This window comes from Lytechinus variegatus, chromosome 4 (assembly GCF_018143015.1).
Source record: "Lytechinus variegatus isolate NC3 chromosome 4, Lvar_3.0, whole genome shotgun sequence".
NCBI lineage: Eukaryota > Metazoa > Echinodermata > Echinoidea > Temnopleuroida > Toxopneustidae > Lytechinus > Lytechinus variegatus.
Genome location: NC_054743.1, coordinates 44,460,664 through 44,477,733, shown reverse-complemented (window position 1 = coordinate 44,477,733; position 17,070 = coordinate 44,460,664). Strand labels below are relative to the sequence as shown.

The 17,070-nt window shown below is 35.3% G+C and overlaps 1 protein-coding gene across 1 annotated transcript; it reads left to right on the top strand.

The window, feature by feature from the left end:
* The first annotated feature begins 6,387 nt into the window (after positions 1-6,387).
* LOC121414158 (cytochrome P450 2U1-like) lies at positions 6,388-16,976 on the top strand. The gene is made up of 6 exons (XM_041607231.1): positions 6,388-7,464; positions 9,458-9,766; positions 10,051-10,350; positions 11,795-11,980; positions 13,247-13,453; positions 14,690-16,976. Exons 1-6 carry the CDS (start codon positions 7,113-7,115, stop codon positions 14,866-14,868), a joined length of 1,533 nt encoding a protein of 510 aa, XP_041463165.1. The 5' UTR covers positions 6,388-7,112; the 3' UTR covers positions 14,869-16,976.
* The last annotated feature ends 94 nt before the right edge of the window (positions 16,977-17,070 follow it).

Here is a 17,070-nt window from a genome sequence, read left to right as displayed (position 1 = left end):
AGTAAAACCTTTCATTGTTTGTTTAAAGTAGAATTCTCTCAATTTGGGGTTATTTACTTAGGTATTGATAGCTTAGCTATGAAACATCAGTATAAGCGCTCTATTAATGTTATAGTTATTATAGTGCATGGTTGTGTATTCTATTAGATAGGTAGTCGTCTGGTTACATTTAAGAATAGTGTAGACGATATTTTCAAAAATAGAATATTTAAAATCAGGAGGGATCGGTTGAACATACTCATCACTCATAAAGGGGAAGTACACCTTGACAACCGTATAGTTTTAATAAAATAATAAAAAATAATGGTGAAGGTTGATTAAAATCCATCAACCTGATCATAGAATAACAATTTATGACATGTTATTTTATTTTAAATTTGTCTTATGCGAGCAGTTCAAAATTAGTTGATACTATTGTCAATGGAATGTGATGAATTTACATATTTTTTCTCATAAAAGTAGGTATGAACTGACGTGCCTGATGACGTATCCATCGGACAGATTAAATCCCTTTCATTTTTTTTGTGAACACGACATTTGGAGGATCTGATCGTTTGTAGCGTCGTTAACTAAAAACTTTAAAAATTATATCCCTTTAATTCTTAGACGGATTTTCACCAAACTTTCTGAATGATTTTTCTGCTTTCATTAAAACCAACTTATTGGAAGTGTGAGCTTTCCATTCGATGAGAGCTAAACCACGCGGGGACAAGTTAGCTTGTGTGGGAAGAAAAAAGTCAAAGTAACAAAATATTGAAAGTTTGAGAAATAATTAATATTGGATAGTTATGAGCATTTTAAATGTTGAGATAACTTGAGTTATGTTATCACACCAGTCCTGTGCAATTGCCTTGTTAAAGTTCTAACTATTGTACTTTAAAATGTCACTTTTATCAAGTCTGTATAGGCCTACATAACTCAGGAGAAACGGGTTATCATGGCAGGATAGTGTTTTCTATCAAGGGCAGTTTGTGCAGTCACTAGAATGAGAAACAAACAAACAAATAAATAGAAAATTGAATGAATGAATAAATAAATATATAAATAAATAAATACATGAATAAATAAATATATATATAAATAAATAAATACATGAATAAATAAATAAATATTTATGGTATATTTTCAGTGTCCAAGGGGAAGAGTTGTACTTGTGTGACATTATGAACCTCGGCTGCATTGCCAATTGGAGGATCTCCAAAATCATTAGTGATTTTGAAATTTAAATGATCATTTTTTCCTAATTGTTCTCAAAACTTTATTGATATGTTTCTTTGATTTTTCATACCAGCTAACTTGTTCCAGTCGTTTAATTTCCCATATTTTTTCTGTTGTATCTTATTCTTTCTTCGTGGTGCCCCGCCCCCATACCTATTTGTTCCGTTATTTTTGTCATCCATGACCATGCATTTATCACTCTCTCCAATCTCCGATTTATGTTGTTTAATAATTATTTGCATTTTGTTCGAATGATATGCGTTATACAAACCTCGCTTCTTTGCTGGTCATTTTTTTTCATTTCTCTTTTGTTTTTAAGCATACATACAGCTGTTCATACTTTTTAAGAATGGTTGATTTACCCATGGAAATGATGATTACAGTTTATTGTATTTTGTTTGTATTATTATTACTAATTCGAAATTGTAAGCTCTGCCATTATTTATGTTGATTTTGTTTGTAATTGATTTGTGTTTTTTATTTATTTGTTGAGAAATGGTCATAGAGGTGAAATCAATCAATAAATTCAATTTAATTCAATCTTATTTAAAAGCCTACCCGGGAGAGTTTTAGCCATCATGAAAATAAGAAGAGTGAAAGGTTTGTTGATTGTTTGTTGATAATTTTTATTATAAACCAATCAATAAAATAATAATAAACACGTTTCTAATGCGCAAAGAAGAAATGCTCAAGGCGCCTAACAATTGAATATCAACTCAGCATAATAACAGTAAATAAGAAAGAAAATATTAAATCATATTACATAAATGAAAATTACACTGTAAATTTTTTGGAGTGGGGGTTAACTAGGGTATTGAGGGGCATTATGAGACCTAAGATAAGTTTTCAGGTTTCTTTGGAATGACTAAAGTGAGGATGAGATTTGAACTGTGGGGGAAGAGAGTTCCAGAAACGGAGTGCGGGAGCAAATATTTCCCTTTCTACATGGTCTATGAGCGAAGATCGACACGAGTAGTAGAGGGATGATGGGGGGATGAATATGACGGGCCAATCAAGCCATAGTGAGTGCTGGAAAAAACGTACAAATCATTCACTCACTCGAGTGGATGAATGATTTGTACGTTTTTTACCATTACTCACTCGGGAGGCTAGGGGGAATGATTGTACAGTTTTATCAAATCAGAGAGCTAGAATCGTTATCGAGACCCCCCTCACTGAAGTGGTTGTACATTCACTAGAGTGGTTGTACCCGGGATTGTACATCCACTCAATTAGATTTAAATCCACTCGAATGGATGTAAAACCACTTCAGTAAGAGGGATCTCTATAACGATTCTAGCTCTCTGATCGGATGAAACTCTTCAATCATTCACTCTCCCGAGTGAGTGATGGTAAAATACGTACAAATCATTCACTCACTCAGCATGCTCTAGTGAGTAAATGAATGACGGCTGATGACATGATAGGCCCGTCATACCCTGAAGTCCGATCGATCACACACGACTTCAGTCGTAAAATTCGAGATTTTCATTTCAGTCAGTGTTTGCAATAATAGTCGGGAATTTTGCGACATTCGTTGCAAACTTTGCAATTTCAGTCATGGAGTTGGCGACTTTCGTTCGTTGCAAAGTTGGCAATAATAATCGTGAATGTCACGATATTCGTTGCAAATTTTGCCATTTTAGTCGTGAAGTTCGCGACTTTCGTTGCAAACTTAAATTGGTAAATATTTCCTTTCTGCAATATTTTCCTTTTCATTGCTATTTCTGTCAATGTTTTGGGGAATTTATAATGTGGCCTGTGATGGCCTAAAATCATTAATAAAGTACCCTTATTCCAGATAATCATGATCTCATTTTCTTATTTTTATTTCTCTTTAATCAGATTTTTAAAACCAAAATCTGGACTGTTTAATCCTTATTTGCTCTTTATTTTTCTATTTCCTTGTCTAAAATTTACCTTACTGATAATTTACCCCTATCATCCTCTGTAACATATGCATATAATAATTTTAAACAACTAAAGCAACATTTTCAAGGCTTGCTCACTACGCTCACTCACATTTCCCCAGTAATTACACACCCCTAAAATGAGGATTTTGGTCATCATCGTGTCCTCCAACTATTGGAAATTTTCTCGCTTGCGTATTGATATAGGTTTTCCCGCTCAATTTCGCACTTAGTGCATGTAAAAGTATGAATAGTTCATTCAATTTCTCTAAAAAGCAACCAAGAATTCAAACTAGTCATTCAAAATCGCCATAGGGTCGCCAAAAATTCATAATGGGCATTCAGTTTGGCTACAGAGCAATCAAAAGTGTAAAAACATCAATCAGATTCGCCATAGTGCACTCAAGTCACGTGACTGAAGGCAGAGCGTTCAACTTCGCTGTATTGGGTATTCATATTCATAACTAGTGCATTCAATTTGGCACTGTATTTACATGACTTGTAATACATATTCAAACATTCTTTGTTTGTTTTTCCCAACCTGCAGTTTATGTGCCACCAGTGACCATTCATAAAACCGCACTTGACAATTTACATTATTCTTTACAGATGCTTGTAGAAAAAAATAATGTAAATGTGGCCTGCTAGTTTAGGAAGTTATGTTGTCATATGAAGTATATACATTTAGTTATTATGGTTTTTTATAGAATATAAGAGGTTAAAAAAGAATTATACAGTGCGTATCAAAAAAAATTACACTTGAAAAAAATCTTGTAAAATTATACAAATGCAATATCCTGAAGATTTTTCCATATTTTAACATTTGTAAAGATTCATTTAAGCAAGACAATGTAATAAATCCGCTTGAGTGAGCATCACTTACTTTTGAAAAGTCAGTGAAAAGTGATTTCAGCAGATCTTTGAAATATAAATGCGAACAAAAGTAGACCTTGATCGTGAAGAACACATAGAATTTAGCTAGTAAAATTGATTTGAAGATATCTTTTACCTTTTTAAAACTTGTTTCCTTGCCCAAAACACTTCGAAAAGAGCATTGCACCCACACCGAGGCCATCGTGACGATATCAATATGATTTCCTTTGTTCTCTTTTTCTTTCCTTTGATATATGCATGTACGCATATAAGAATAAGTCAACTATAATTTCTTCATTTCCAAGGGAGATCCACACTTTACAAGCTTTGCTTTTTAGTGGATCCCCTAATTTCCATTTATGCTCTATATTATACTGTTTTTTCTGCTTTACGAAGTAAGAATGCCCTTCTATAAAATTGTACTTGATTTGTATTGCTTTATATTACTTTGTATGTTTTGAATGGAAATGAAATAAGAGAATTGAATTGAATTGATATTTGCTTTACACTGATTTGTGATTTACATGAAATGGCTTTGGCTTGATTTTCCTTTTGGTAATCATTGTCAAGCTTGGGAAAAGTGTGGAGAAACAAGAATTAAATGAAAAACGAAATGTAAGCCCACTTTAAATGATAGAAACTTAGTGAAAAAAGCTGGAGATGTCTGATATAAACTTTTGTTCAGATTCAGTTATGTCCTCAGATCCAGATGGCACAAAAAGGGTAAAGGTTGTGCTTACTAAGTGTTGAAATTTCAATTTGGGTGGCAAAACTGTTACAAAATGCTTGAAGGTATCCGTTTTATTTCATTTGACCAAAGATGCAGGGAAAATGTGTGAGAAATGTTTTGCAGGGTATGATTTCGCCCTTTCCCCTTGTCACAACGTGAAACGAAAATGGACAGTGCTCACTCAAGTGTAAAATTCTGTCAAAACTTTAACTTTTATTGGATAGATGAGACCCAAACCCATGATTATATGTGAAAAATTACCCACATGTTGTATATCTTTGTAATTCTCAAGGCTTTTTCAAAGTGTAAACTTTTTTATACACACTGTATAAGGGAAGAAAACCGTAGTCAATGTCTTAAGTTTTAATGAAAAGACTATTGTTTCAAATAATTAAAGTCATATGAAAACAGATGCCAGATAAAAAGAATATTAAACGTAAATATGAAAGAAGGAAATCATGATAGTGTATACATTCTATGATTATGTCTCTAGTCAATGCATATATCGAAGAGATGGTGCAAATGACAAGAAAATGTACATTAAGAACCAAAAAAATACTACAATGATCAAAAAGACATATGAATTAACACAGGGAAATGCCAGGGAATTTTCCCTCTGTTAATTCATGTTTTCAGTCATCCGATATTTATTTTTTTTCGCTGACTTAATATGGACATACTAAATTCATAAAATGGAAGAAAATATAAACATGAGAAAGTTATAAAACAAATGTAAAAAATTGCGTGTGCTAAATTTCATGCACAATTTGTATAATTGGATGCACTATGGCGAAATTGAATGCCCTAACATATCTCGAGGAGGTTTCACGGGCGAACTTGGTTGCACTTATACGTACACATTCGTATGCCGAGTGGCGGATTTGGTTGCTCTAAAGCGATTATGAATGCCAAATGGCTATTTGGTTTGCACTATAGCAAATTTGAATGCCGACTGGTGATTTTGGCTGCCCTATCTATTGAATTGAATGACCTATTTATACTTTCTCATGCACTTTGTGCGAAATTCAATGACCTATCTTTCCTGTTGCATGCAATGAGTGCGAAATTGGACGGGAAAACCTATATTAACTATATTAACTTTAATTCATTTTTTATCTAACAAATCCATTATGATATACATGTATAACCATACAAAAACCGTGATATAGGTAAGGTGGTAGTATTCTGTTTACGGTATACATGTATATACATAATATGCATTGACCGTGATGCATTGCAGGGGCACTGTCGGGGGCACTGTATTGTTTGTGAACAATGTCGCACCCCTCCAATGCTTTGTCTCCTCCGGGTCACGGTCCGCCTCTGGATAATACACATCCACCATTCTGTATTTTATATAGCTTACGCTTGGTCGCATAATATAGCCATCGAAAGAAATTGTTGTAGGTCTTTAACTAATGGTAGCATTATGTACAGATTACCTCCGTGTAAATGGTATGGGGGTGTACGTCCCCAAAAGTTTTGCAGGTCAATATATTGCTATCACCCCCCCCCCACACACACACACACACACACACACATACACACCCTCACACACTATTCGGACCAGATTTCTGCCAGTGTTCTTTCTCCCCCCCCCCCCTTCTTCCTCCTTTCTTTTTCCGTTTCCCTATTTTTTTTCACTAATTTGTAAGATATAGGGGCGTGATCGCACCCGGTACTCTAACAACTGTAGTGCCGCCCGTAACACAGAGTATACATGGCCTTTATCACGAAGATGTAGTTTGTTAGTTGAAGTATGCAAATAGCCAAATATAATCAGGAAGTATTGGGCGATGGGATCTTTACATTCTAAAACAAACACCGAGCCTTCTCCTCGATTAAGTTATGTAACCTACCCGGGAATCTGGGTATTAAAAACCTGCTATCATTTCAGCAAACGTATTGTTCAGATTGACATTCAGGACCTTCGGAGCGAAGAACCGAGACGTAGGACGACGCCATAACCGTTTTCCGTACTGCAGTGAGGAAAAGTGTAGGCCGTTATTCATAGCTCCTCTGTCATTTCATGGAGTTTCATGCCAAAGCTTACAAAGAGTCACCGAGATGATATGTGCCTATAACTCAGTGAGATAGTTTTACACAAAACAGGAGAAGCCTTTTATTTCGCTGTCAAGCAATCACCAATTCCCGCCGGCCGTGCACAGGTTCAAGTCGCCCTTCGTCAAAGACACCCTTGGAAGCTTTTACAGCAAGCTAGGCTGCTCATGAAAATTCGCTCGAATCCCAACTCTTGAAGCAAGATACGGAGTAATTCGCAGAGGTAGAGGGTAGTTTGTATATTAAAATATATATATATATCCCCAATTTCATAAATATTCTCTTTGAAGAAAAGTAGACCAGTTACAATCAGAGAAATAATGGCATTGCTGACTGACTCATACGGAGTCGTCTTGGCCACCATAAGCCTTGTTCTGACGTTGGTATGGTACTTGAAAAGCTCAAGCTTTCGGAGATTTCGTCATCTACCACCAGGCCCCCTCGGGTATCCCATTGTCGGCATGTTACCCTACCTCGACGAGAAATATCCTTCTGTTGGTATCACAAAACTGTCCAAGAGATATGGGCCGATCTTCGGGGGTTTTCTGGGCAGCTACCGAGCGGTGTTCCTGAACGATTACGAGACGATAAAAGAAGCCTTCTCAAGAACTGATGATATCTTCAGTGATCGGCCGAGGATTTCGGCATTCGAACTTTACAGCGATGGACAGGGTAAGAGGCAATTTTTTTTAGTTGTCAGAATTTGTGCACCCCCCCTGCTTGACGAGGTTTAACAGGTATGCCACTCGTAAGAAGATATACCAAAGAAAATTGTGAAGAAATTTTCGGCATTACTCCTATGTGTTTAAGATCGCATGCTTGATCTGTAATGAAACTCATGTCAAAAAAATTAGTTGATTATCTTATGCTTTTCTTTTCATGTTAGAAAGAAAGGTCATGTCCGACATGGTCGGTATAAATATTTTTCTCTTAAATATTATCATTATATTCATGATGGGCTCAACCAAATACCATGACAATGTAAGGATTAAGATGTGATGTCATATACTTGCGAAGTTTAAGGCATTACATTTTTTTCACTACCGACCCGTCGGTTTATAATTGAAATTAGCAATATTGTCATTCGCATTATATCTTGTAAATGTGTTAGTGCCGAAAAAAATCTTTAATCTCTCACTTTTAAATCCTGCATGATGTCGTGCATACTTAAAGTTATCGATGAAGAATGCCGGGAGTAGGAGCAGCACCAGGATTTCTTTTCATGAGGGGTGGGGTGTTACGGCACATTTTGGTAAAATACCAACATGTGCAATGTACCAACATTTTCCTGTATTATTTTACAACATATTTTGGTAAATATACCAAAATGTCAAGACTACGTAGGACATTAACGGCACATTTTGGTAACTTTTATAATCATTGTCTTAATAGTCTGCTCTCACCTCATGCAATTAAACCGCCAATACAAAATATATTGACGACACAAGGAGGTAATCATGGTCTATTATCAGTGTCTATAAAACCACACCCAAAACACACTTGGTTAAAAAATTAATTTTGTCTAATCGGGGGCCCGTTTCATAAAGGGCTACAACTGTTGTTACTTTACAATTATGACAACTACCATGGTAACAGGGCTCAACAGCCAACCAAAGTCAAATTTTTCATGGGAATTGCCATAATTGCAAAGTTACAACAATTGCAAGTCCTTTATCAAACGGGCCCTAAGCTGTATGGTCTAATACCCATTTGGTCTAATTGCCAATAGATGTAGGTAATCTCAAACCACTTCGTCTTGTCATCTGTTCGCTCTTTGGAGTGTCTGTTCCATCTCTGTCGAGTTCGTCCAATGTCTCATTGTTCGAAGTTTCCATGAAAGACGCCATGATTGCAAAAAGTTATCATAGCTGTAAATGTATATTGAATGGGCCCCAGTATGCCTTTTTCGGCATGAAAAGCATGTAGTTAAATACGCCGTAACTATATATTTTGTGAACCCATCATATTCCATTATTCTTCTCCCAGTTCATTGATCCTGGGGTGGCGGAGCGAAGTTGAAAGTGGGAGAATGGGGCACAAGGAAAAAAGAACACTTTTTCTATCGAAAAGGGCACCATCTTAAAACAAAGAAAATGACGTATCTACAGTGATCTTAAAAAAAAACGTATTGAAATCGTACAGATTGAGAGATGGGGTAGTGGGCAAGTTCCTGGAACGGAAGGAAAAAAAATGAAGGAGAATTTTTTTTAAAAAAGGTAATGAAATGAAAGGAAAGGGTAAAAGTGTGGACATCATGTCAGAATTTGTCACTAAATCAAATTGTTCTAAAAGGGTCATTTATTGGCACATAGCAACCTGGATGTGCATATATAACTGTATCTTTGTATAATTAAGCGAAAGTGATAACCTTTTAAAACTTTTTATCAGATTTTAATGAATTTTCATGGTAATACTTGTCTGAATTGTTTCTTTTTGTTCAAACCATTTTGAGGGGGTTTGGACTTTCTCTTACGCTCTTCGTACAGAAAGGTTTTTTGACACCGATGGTTGGTAAATCGAAATCACAAACATTTGCGTCACATTATTTTGGGTACCCAGGATTTACGCTGGTTATGATAAATTGTTGGACTCCATAGCTTAACTGATAACACTTGCAAAGCCACTGCATTTCACACTACAATTATCCCTATAATTTTCCACACAGGAGTTGCATGCTGCTACATTGAAAACCACTGGAAAGAACAACGTCGGTTCACACTTCGCGCCCTGCGGAACTACGGCATGGGTCGTCTTCAGGGCTCCCTACGAGACGCCATCGATGTCGAGATTTCAATCCTGATGAAGGAATTCTCCAAGATCAAGAAACCTTTCAATCCATTCATCTACATCATGTCGACTGTCTGTGACGTCACCTGTAAGATGGTTTTCGGTCGGCGATTCGAGTACGACGATGAAAAGTTTACCGATTTCCTTCATAAGCTTGACAGGATATTTGAAATGACTGGCGTAGCAGGTGCGTATATTGGTTAGGGGTGCAAGGGGCATATGAAAAACTGTAAAAGCAAGGATTAGTGACCATGCATTGGTGGTGCAGCGAAAGAGGTAATGTGTCCGCCCTGGCGAGTTTTAAGTAATAAAATAGACAAAAGAAGCATGGGTTGGGGAGAGACCAAATATGAGATAACGTGTTATATTGCTTGGTTGGTGCCCTAAATCGCTTTTTCATGAAATCTATCTATATATTTAAAAAATAGTTTTAGATTCCTTTTCAGAATTTGATTTCTCTTCATTTTTCAGGAGTGACAAATTACCTAAGCTGGATGAAGTACGTCCCTTTCAGCGGGTACCATGAACTGGGGAACGCCGTCAAACAACTGGAGAATGGTCTCTTTACCAGGGAATGCGAAGAACATCAAAGAGCCTTCGATCCAAGCAGGGATCCCCGTGATCTTATCGATGCCTTCCTCCTTGAGATGCACAAGAAAGAAGAGGAGAGGGCGAATAATAACGGAGAGCTTCTGGCTCCGACGGGTTTCAGTCGGGAACAGTTACTGCATTTCATAGGCGATATTTTTGCAGCGGGGACAGATACGACAGGTACGCCTTGTGTCCATGACACTTTATAAGCGGGGATGATTGGGGTGTTCCGTGTATTATTCACCCCAAGCACCCCTGCTTCCCTGGAGATGTGTTAAGTATACTCAATAGGATATATCTAATTAAAATCAGCTTCATTCTAATTGTATCGAAACCCCTTTTTTCTAGTTGAATTTCTCGTGACCAAATTTCGTTTGGTAGTGAAAGCTTTTTTTCGATCTTATATCATTCTCCATTTTCCGTTTCATGTTGATACACAGTAAAAACTCTGTTTAAGATTTTATACAACGCTGTTTACTATATGAACCTTACAGTATTTGTTTAACCGTTGAAACAATCATGTTTAATTTATTGAAGATTAGAAATTGAAAATTAAACTTTATTGCTTAAGATTTAAACACTTGTTTAAACTGTTTAAACAATTACTGTAAGGTTCATATAGTAAACAGTGTTGTATAATTGTTTTCACTGTGTAATTATTCGTCATCTGGTATGACCTCGTTTTATTTACATTTTAAGGGCAGGGGGGTCGGTATCAGTGGCGGTGTCACGCATTTTATGTGCACGTGACTATTTTTAGAACATACTTTTCTTCTCCTTTCTATTGATCATTGGTTTAATTATTATGTATGGGATATCTTACAGGTTAATTCCGCCCAACTGAGCTATTACAGCAATGATTTTATAAGTACGATAAGAAAAAATAAAAAGCACAATTTTGAAAAATCCCAGACGTAGTGTTCTAAATAAGAAAGTTTGTTTAATCTTTTGTATGATATCTTATAACACTATTATTAAACATCATTAGATAAATTGTAGAATTGTATTGTTCTATTCTATCGCCCATGTATTCGGAAACCCTATCCAACAAAGACCATGTAGGTGTAATTCTGTGCTAAAATTAGGCCTATGTGAAGCTGAAATTTTCAAGTTCATATTATGATTGATAAAAGCGTCTAATGGGATACATTAATCCTCTACTATTAGTGGAGGGGTCACGATTGGTTATCCATACTTAAATCAAAACTTTAGGTTAGGGTTTGAATCAAAACTGAGTTCTTCAGAAGTCTTAATTGTAATTAAATCAAAAGCTTCCTTGGTATCTAAGAAAAAAAATGAAGCAAAAAAAAATTAAAAAGTATTACTCTTGATTTTTAATGATAGGTATAAAATACAAATGTGCGTATCATATTGTCGTGCAAGCACTTTAAGTGAAATAATTGTAATATAATATTTCCCATTAAAATAATATAAAATAATACCCGATTTACGTGAAAAATATCGTCGTTTAGCCCGATTTGTTTCTGTCTCAACAAATCAACTTGTTGGTGTCTTTTAACTTAAATTTATTCTAATATAATTATTATGATAATATTGTGAATAATACATGTTACAATCCTACGTACTAACACCAATCTTTTGTTTGTTTGTTTATGCAACGCAGCTTCGTCTTTAAAATGGACTTTCCTTCATCTGATCAAATATGAGGATGAACAGCGTAAGATGCAAGAAGAAATTGATCGTGTTGTAGGACGGGACAGGTTACCAACCCTAGAAGATAGACCAAATCTACCGTACACCCAGGCATTCTTAACAGAAAGTTTGCGAACCGGATGCCCTGGACCACTAGGTAACGTTGGTTTCACATAATTTTATTTGCAATACTAGGCCCTAGTAGTAGAATTAGTAGTAGCAGTATAGTAGTAATGGTGGCGGTGGTAATAGTATAAGCATGTATAGTAGCATAGTAGTAGTAGTAGTAGTAGTAGTAGTAGTAGTAATAGTATTAGTAGTAGCATTATAGTAGTAATAGTATTATTATTATTATAATTAGTAGTAGTAGTAGTAGTAGTAGTAGTAGAAGTACGTGATAGTAGTAGAAGTACGTAGTAGTATAGTAGTAGTAGAAGTAGTAGTACTAGTAGTCGTCGTCGTCGTAGTAGTAGTAGTATAGTGAAAGTATGGTAGAAATAGTAGTGGTAGAAATAGTAGTAGTAGTAGTTGGAGTAGAATCATCATCGTAATCATACTTATAATAATAATAATGATAATGAATGATAATCAATTATTTTTTGTCTTTCCGAAATAATGTGTAAAATATGTAGGTATAAATATTGTCTTTATATTGTCTGATCGCAAAATAAATATCAAAGACTTGTTTCTTAATACATTGTTTAGGGCATATTCTCGAGGCAATTGCAAAAAATATTCAAACATCGAAATAAACACGACAATCCAAGATTTTATCTGGAAAAATATACATGTATAGCCCAATTATTTTAGAATATCAAATAAACCTATCGCGGTCAGAATATATTTGTTTAAAAAATCATTTCAAATACTCATTTCAATCAGGAATATTCATGTGTGAATATCTGGTTTTGATATCGATCGGTTAATCTTTTTTAGAATCAGAGATCAAAGAGTTTTGCTCTGCGATTTTGATATTATAGACAGGAGAACCTGTATACCGTTAAATTTATATTAATTAAGATCACCCCTCATAGTATCGGTTATTGGTTTATTAAATCAACATAGCATAAGAGTAACGGATAAAGCCGAAGGCTAAGTATAGAAAAAAAAACAGATACCTTCATTTTTTTATTCACTGTAGTACAGTGAATAAATAAATTAGGTATTTTGCTTGTATTTGTGTAGTACACTTATACATAGAAAATATCAACAATAGCCTTAAAATAACTTTAGGAAATAATAGACTTAATTTCAGTAATATAATTTGCGTTCTATCTATCTATCTAAAACTGTTATCATATGTTAAATGGAAGAGATCAATATTTTCTGCGAATTTCATTTTTGAGATGAAATGAATTGGTGATAGCACCTATCCCTGGGGGACGCATTATGACATTCTTAACTTTCTCTCGCCTTCTGATAGGTGTGCCGCATGGGTCTAAGGAAGATGCGAAATTTCATGGCTTCGACATCCCTAAAGGGACCGTGGTCATCGCGAACCTTTACGCTGTGCTCCATGATCCAAATGTGTTCCCAGAACCACAGAAATTCAACCCATCCCGTTACCTAGACGACCAAGGCCAGCTGAAGACGTCGCTAGTGGAACGGGCACGTTCTCAGTTTGGAATAGGTGAAGTACTTGTCTTTTATGTAGTAGATCGAAGTTATTCCCATGTATGCTACTCATTTGTTTTTATTTATATGCTTGATTTTTTTTTAAGTTCCAATCGAGTTTCACCCCCCCCCCGAGATACACTTATTATTCGACTACTATATCTTTTTATATATTGACATGTGATTTATATATCTTTCATATATATTTCATACTTCATACCGGTCAGCATCTATGTAATTAATATAGTATTATGAATAGAATACATCAAGAATGTATATTTGCTATAATGATGGATATGATGACAACAGCAACAATAATAGTACTAGTAGTAGTAGTAGTAGTAGTAGTAGTAGTAGTAGTAGTAGTATAGTAGTAATAGTAGTAGTGGTAGTGATAGTGAAATAATGATAATTAAAAAAAAAAATAGTAATGATTAAAATAATAATATTTAAAAATAATGATAAGGAATGTCATTGTTGCTTTCGTTATTTCTCTAATCAGCATCATTAACATAATTATCATCGATCGTCATCATCGTTATCATACTTGCTTAAAGCAGCATATTACCGTGGATCTGAAAGACCATTTCTCGTTTCTTCCCCAATTTAGTGCCCCACCAGAGTTTCATGCAATATACCGACTTTGTTTATTGCCATTAAAAAATGCGCCCCCGGAAAAGGGAAAACCGAGATTCCCACATCTTTTTTTCTTCAAATGCAAATCAAGTATAATATTCAATTTACATCAACATACAATTCAATTATTCCTCTACATTTTGATACATACTATATGTGACGAACACTTCACGCATTAATGAGCAAGACGAGTGTGAAATTAAATGTCAAAATCAGGTAGCGCAGAAAAATTGGACAAGATTACTGATACGACAACATTGCTTGTTCGATGATTGACTCATTATCATTTTTTTTATTCTTTGTTAAGTTTTTGTCACTAATCCTTGAAATGAGAGTCGATTCAGATTCTTACATGGGTTTCTGCACAAATTGTTTTTGATAGGCCTCAATATTTATTGTTTGTCTCCTGCCATGCGTGATTCATTTGCTAAGCTGTTGGTCTCAAATTAAAGATGAGATTCCACTCTTGCCATCAGTTATATTATACCATCAGTTATTATCAAATTCATAGGAAACACATGTTTGATAATTGTGAAATTTATCTCTGAAAACGGGTTTCCTATTTGTGGGACGCACTGTATATTGATAAGTTTATACCTTCTCATGTGTCTCCCAGGGCGTAGACATTGCGTTGGATCGGACATGGCCATGATGGAACGGTTTATCTTGGTGTCCAACCTTACTCATCGCTTCAACGCCAGGGCGCCACAAGGACCAGACTCGGTAAGCCTTGAACCAAGGAGCGGACTGACCTACATCCCTATGCCATTTGAGATGGAACTTACGCAGCGATAGTCTCAACTCTAGATAAACAGAGACTCCGACTCTTTCGCTTTCGACGGGTTCGCGAACAAATATTGTCATCTGCTGCTTTTCTCCCCACTGCCAAAAGGTGTCGGCATTTGTCATCGATGTGCCCTAATGAATTTTACACGCCATTCGATGATCACGGCAAGGGTCAAGAAGGCAGCTTGTTGAATGGGAGGGAGGGATGAGAAAATAACAGAATTCGCCAACCACAATGGACTGTTACTATCAAAATTTATGTACAAATAGACCGATGCAGAGTGACACGCGACATACATTTCTCCCTTAGTTCACGTTGATGGTTATTTTCTTAACGTTTTATATTTCTTCCTGATTGACATTATCTTAGAAGTCTTGATTTGGAGAAAGAAAGGGTGAAAACGGAAAATAACATGATACAGATTAATGAGGTTGTCGTGTTTTCTTGTTATTTTTGAAATTATTTTTAGAGAGGGATTTCAAAAGTTTATCACTATGATCAATGTGTCATGTTAGTTTCTGACGTAGGAATATTAATCATGCTATATAAAACCATTCTTCACAATTGTAGCAATCCAGACTGCTTACCTTGATGCCAATTAATTAATCGCCAGACTGTATCTTTCATTATATTCATATTTGGTCATAACGGTATAAATACTCTGTAGATGCAAATGGTTGTATTCTGATCTAATTATACTTGTTTTTCATATCGTACTTTCTATATCTATTAATGTGTATTGTCTAACTGATTATTTTTCTTATTTTGTTAAAAGAAATCAATCAACTTCATTTGAGGAGGCGCGATAGCTCAGTCGGTAGAGCGGGGGTTTCGGATTCCGGTGACCCGGGTTCGATTCCCAAATGATATGCGCTTGTGCCATTTGGTGTAGACGTTTATCCTCATTATCAGGTCCCTCTGAGAGGACCTTAAGCTGTTTGCCCCCTGGTTGCTTGCCCACAGGCATTCGTGCTTTCTTAGCAGTCAGGTAAAAAAAACCTCGGTATAAAACCTTGGTATAAAAAACCTCGGTATAAATCATCAATTGTGCATTATTTTAAATTGATGAAATGTTCTTGTGAACCTGTTTAGTTGAACCCACCTCGTGATTCTGTTGAAATACATTATAATGTATTATGATGCCTCCCCAAATATATATAAAAAGCCACCAGAAATCAAATTCATGCCACAATACCTCATTAAAAAACAAAATGATTACACTTTGTCTTCAAGCACTAATCCTCGTAATCGTGCTGTTTCTTCTCTTCTTGGGGAAATAATGTGGCATGAATATAATTGCGGGCGGATTTTTTAATATTTCATGAGGCATATATTACAAGACTGTAACACTTCTCAAAATGTTGCAATCTGGATGAAAAACCCGGATCAATACTACATGCTTAAGTAGTATATTAATGATGATTTTTTTTATATATGAATGTGATATAATAACAACCGTAAAACCCAGGGTAGCCACTTAAGCTATCCATCAGTAGGCCTATACATCCTGCCTAACATAGCACTTTCAACAAAAGAATGACGAGGTGAGTTGAAACTAAAACGTTTAGTTTAGTATACTTTTGATTAATTTGATATGCAAAATTGATGATAAAGTTGATTGAGTTTTTTTAACAAAACAAAAAATAATAATAATCACAGTTATTTCAGTATTTGAGACCGGGGACAATATTGTAACACGAGTGGCCATGGCTCCCATTCCAAGCAGAAAATTAAGTACAAGGACAAGCTGTGAACAGAGCACGCGCATTTTTTTTAATGTTTAGAAAATATGTTCTTAGACCTGTATTTGGGCTAATATTTCCACGACATAAGCTAAAAAGGTAAAATATTTCCAAAGAAATTTCCGGGGGGCAGATGTAACGGCATGTTACAATTGCCCCTAGCACTTTATAAACCCTTGAAAATATAGTTCAGAAAAGAGAATTGCATAATTTTGAACATATCTGTCAATCATGTAATTTGTTTACAAAGAAAAAGTAGCTTTAGAAATAAGATCTACATAACTTTGAACATGTTTGTCAAATTTGTTTGTTACAAAGCCAAATATGGATTTTGTCCAATAAAATTTGGGTATCATTATTTTGTTTCACTGTAATCAGAGCCTTCAGTGTTTTTTTTTTACTCAGAACAAAACGCCTAAACAACAAAGAAATGCTGTGGAAATAAAATAATAGATTTAAAAGGAGCGT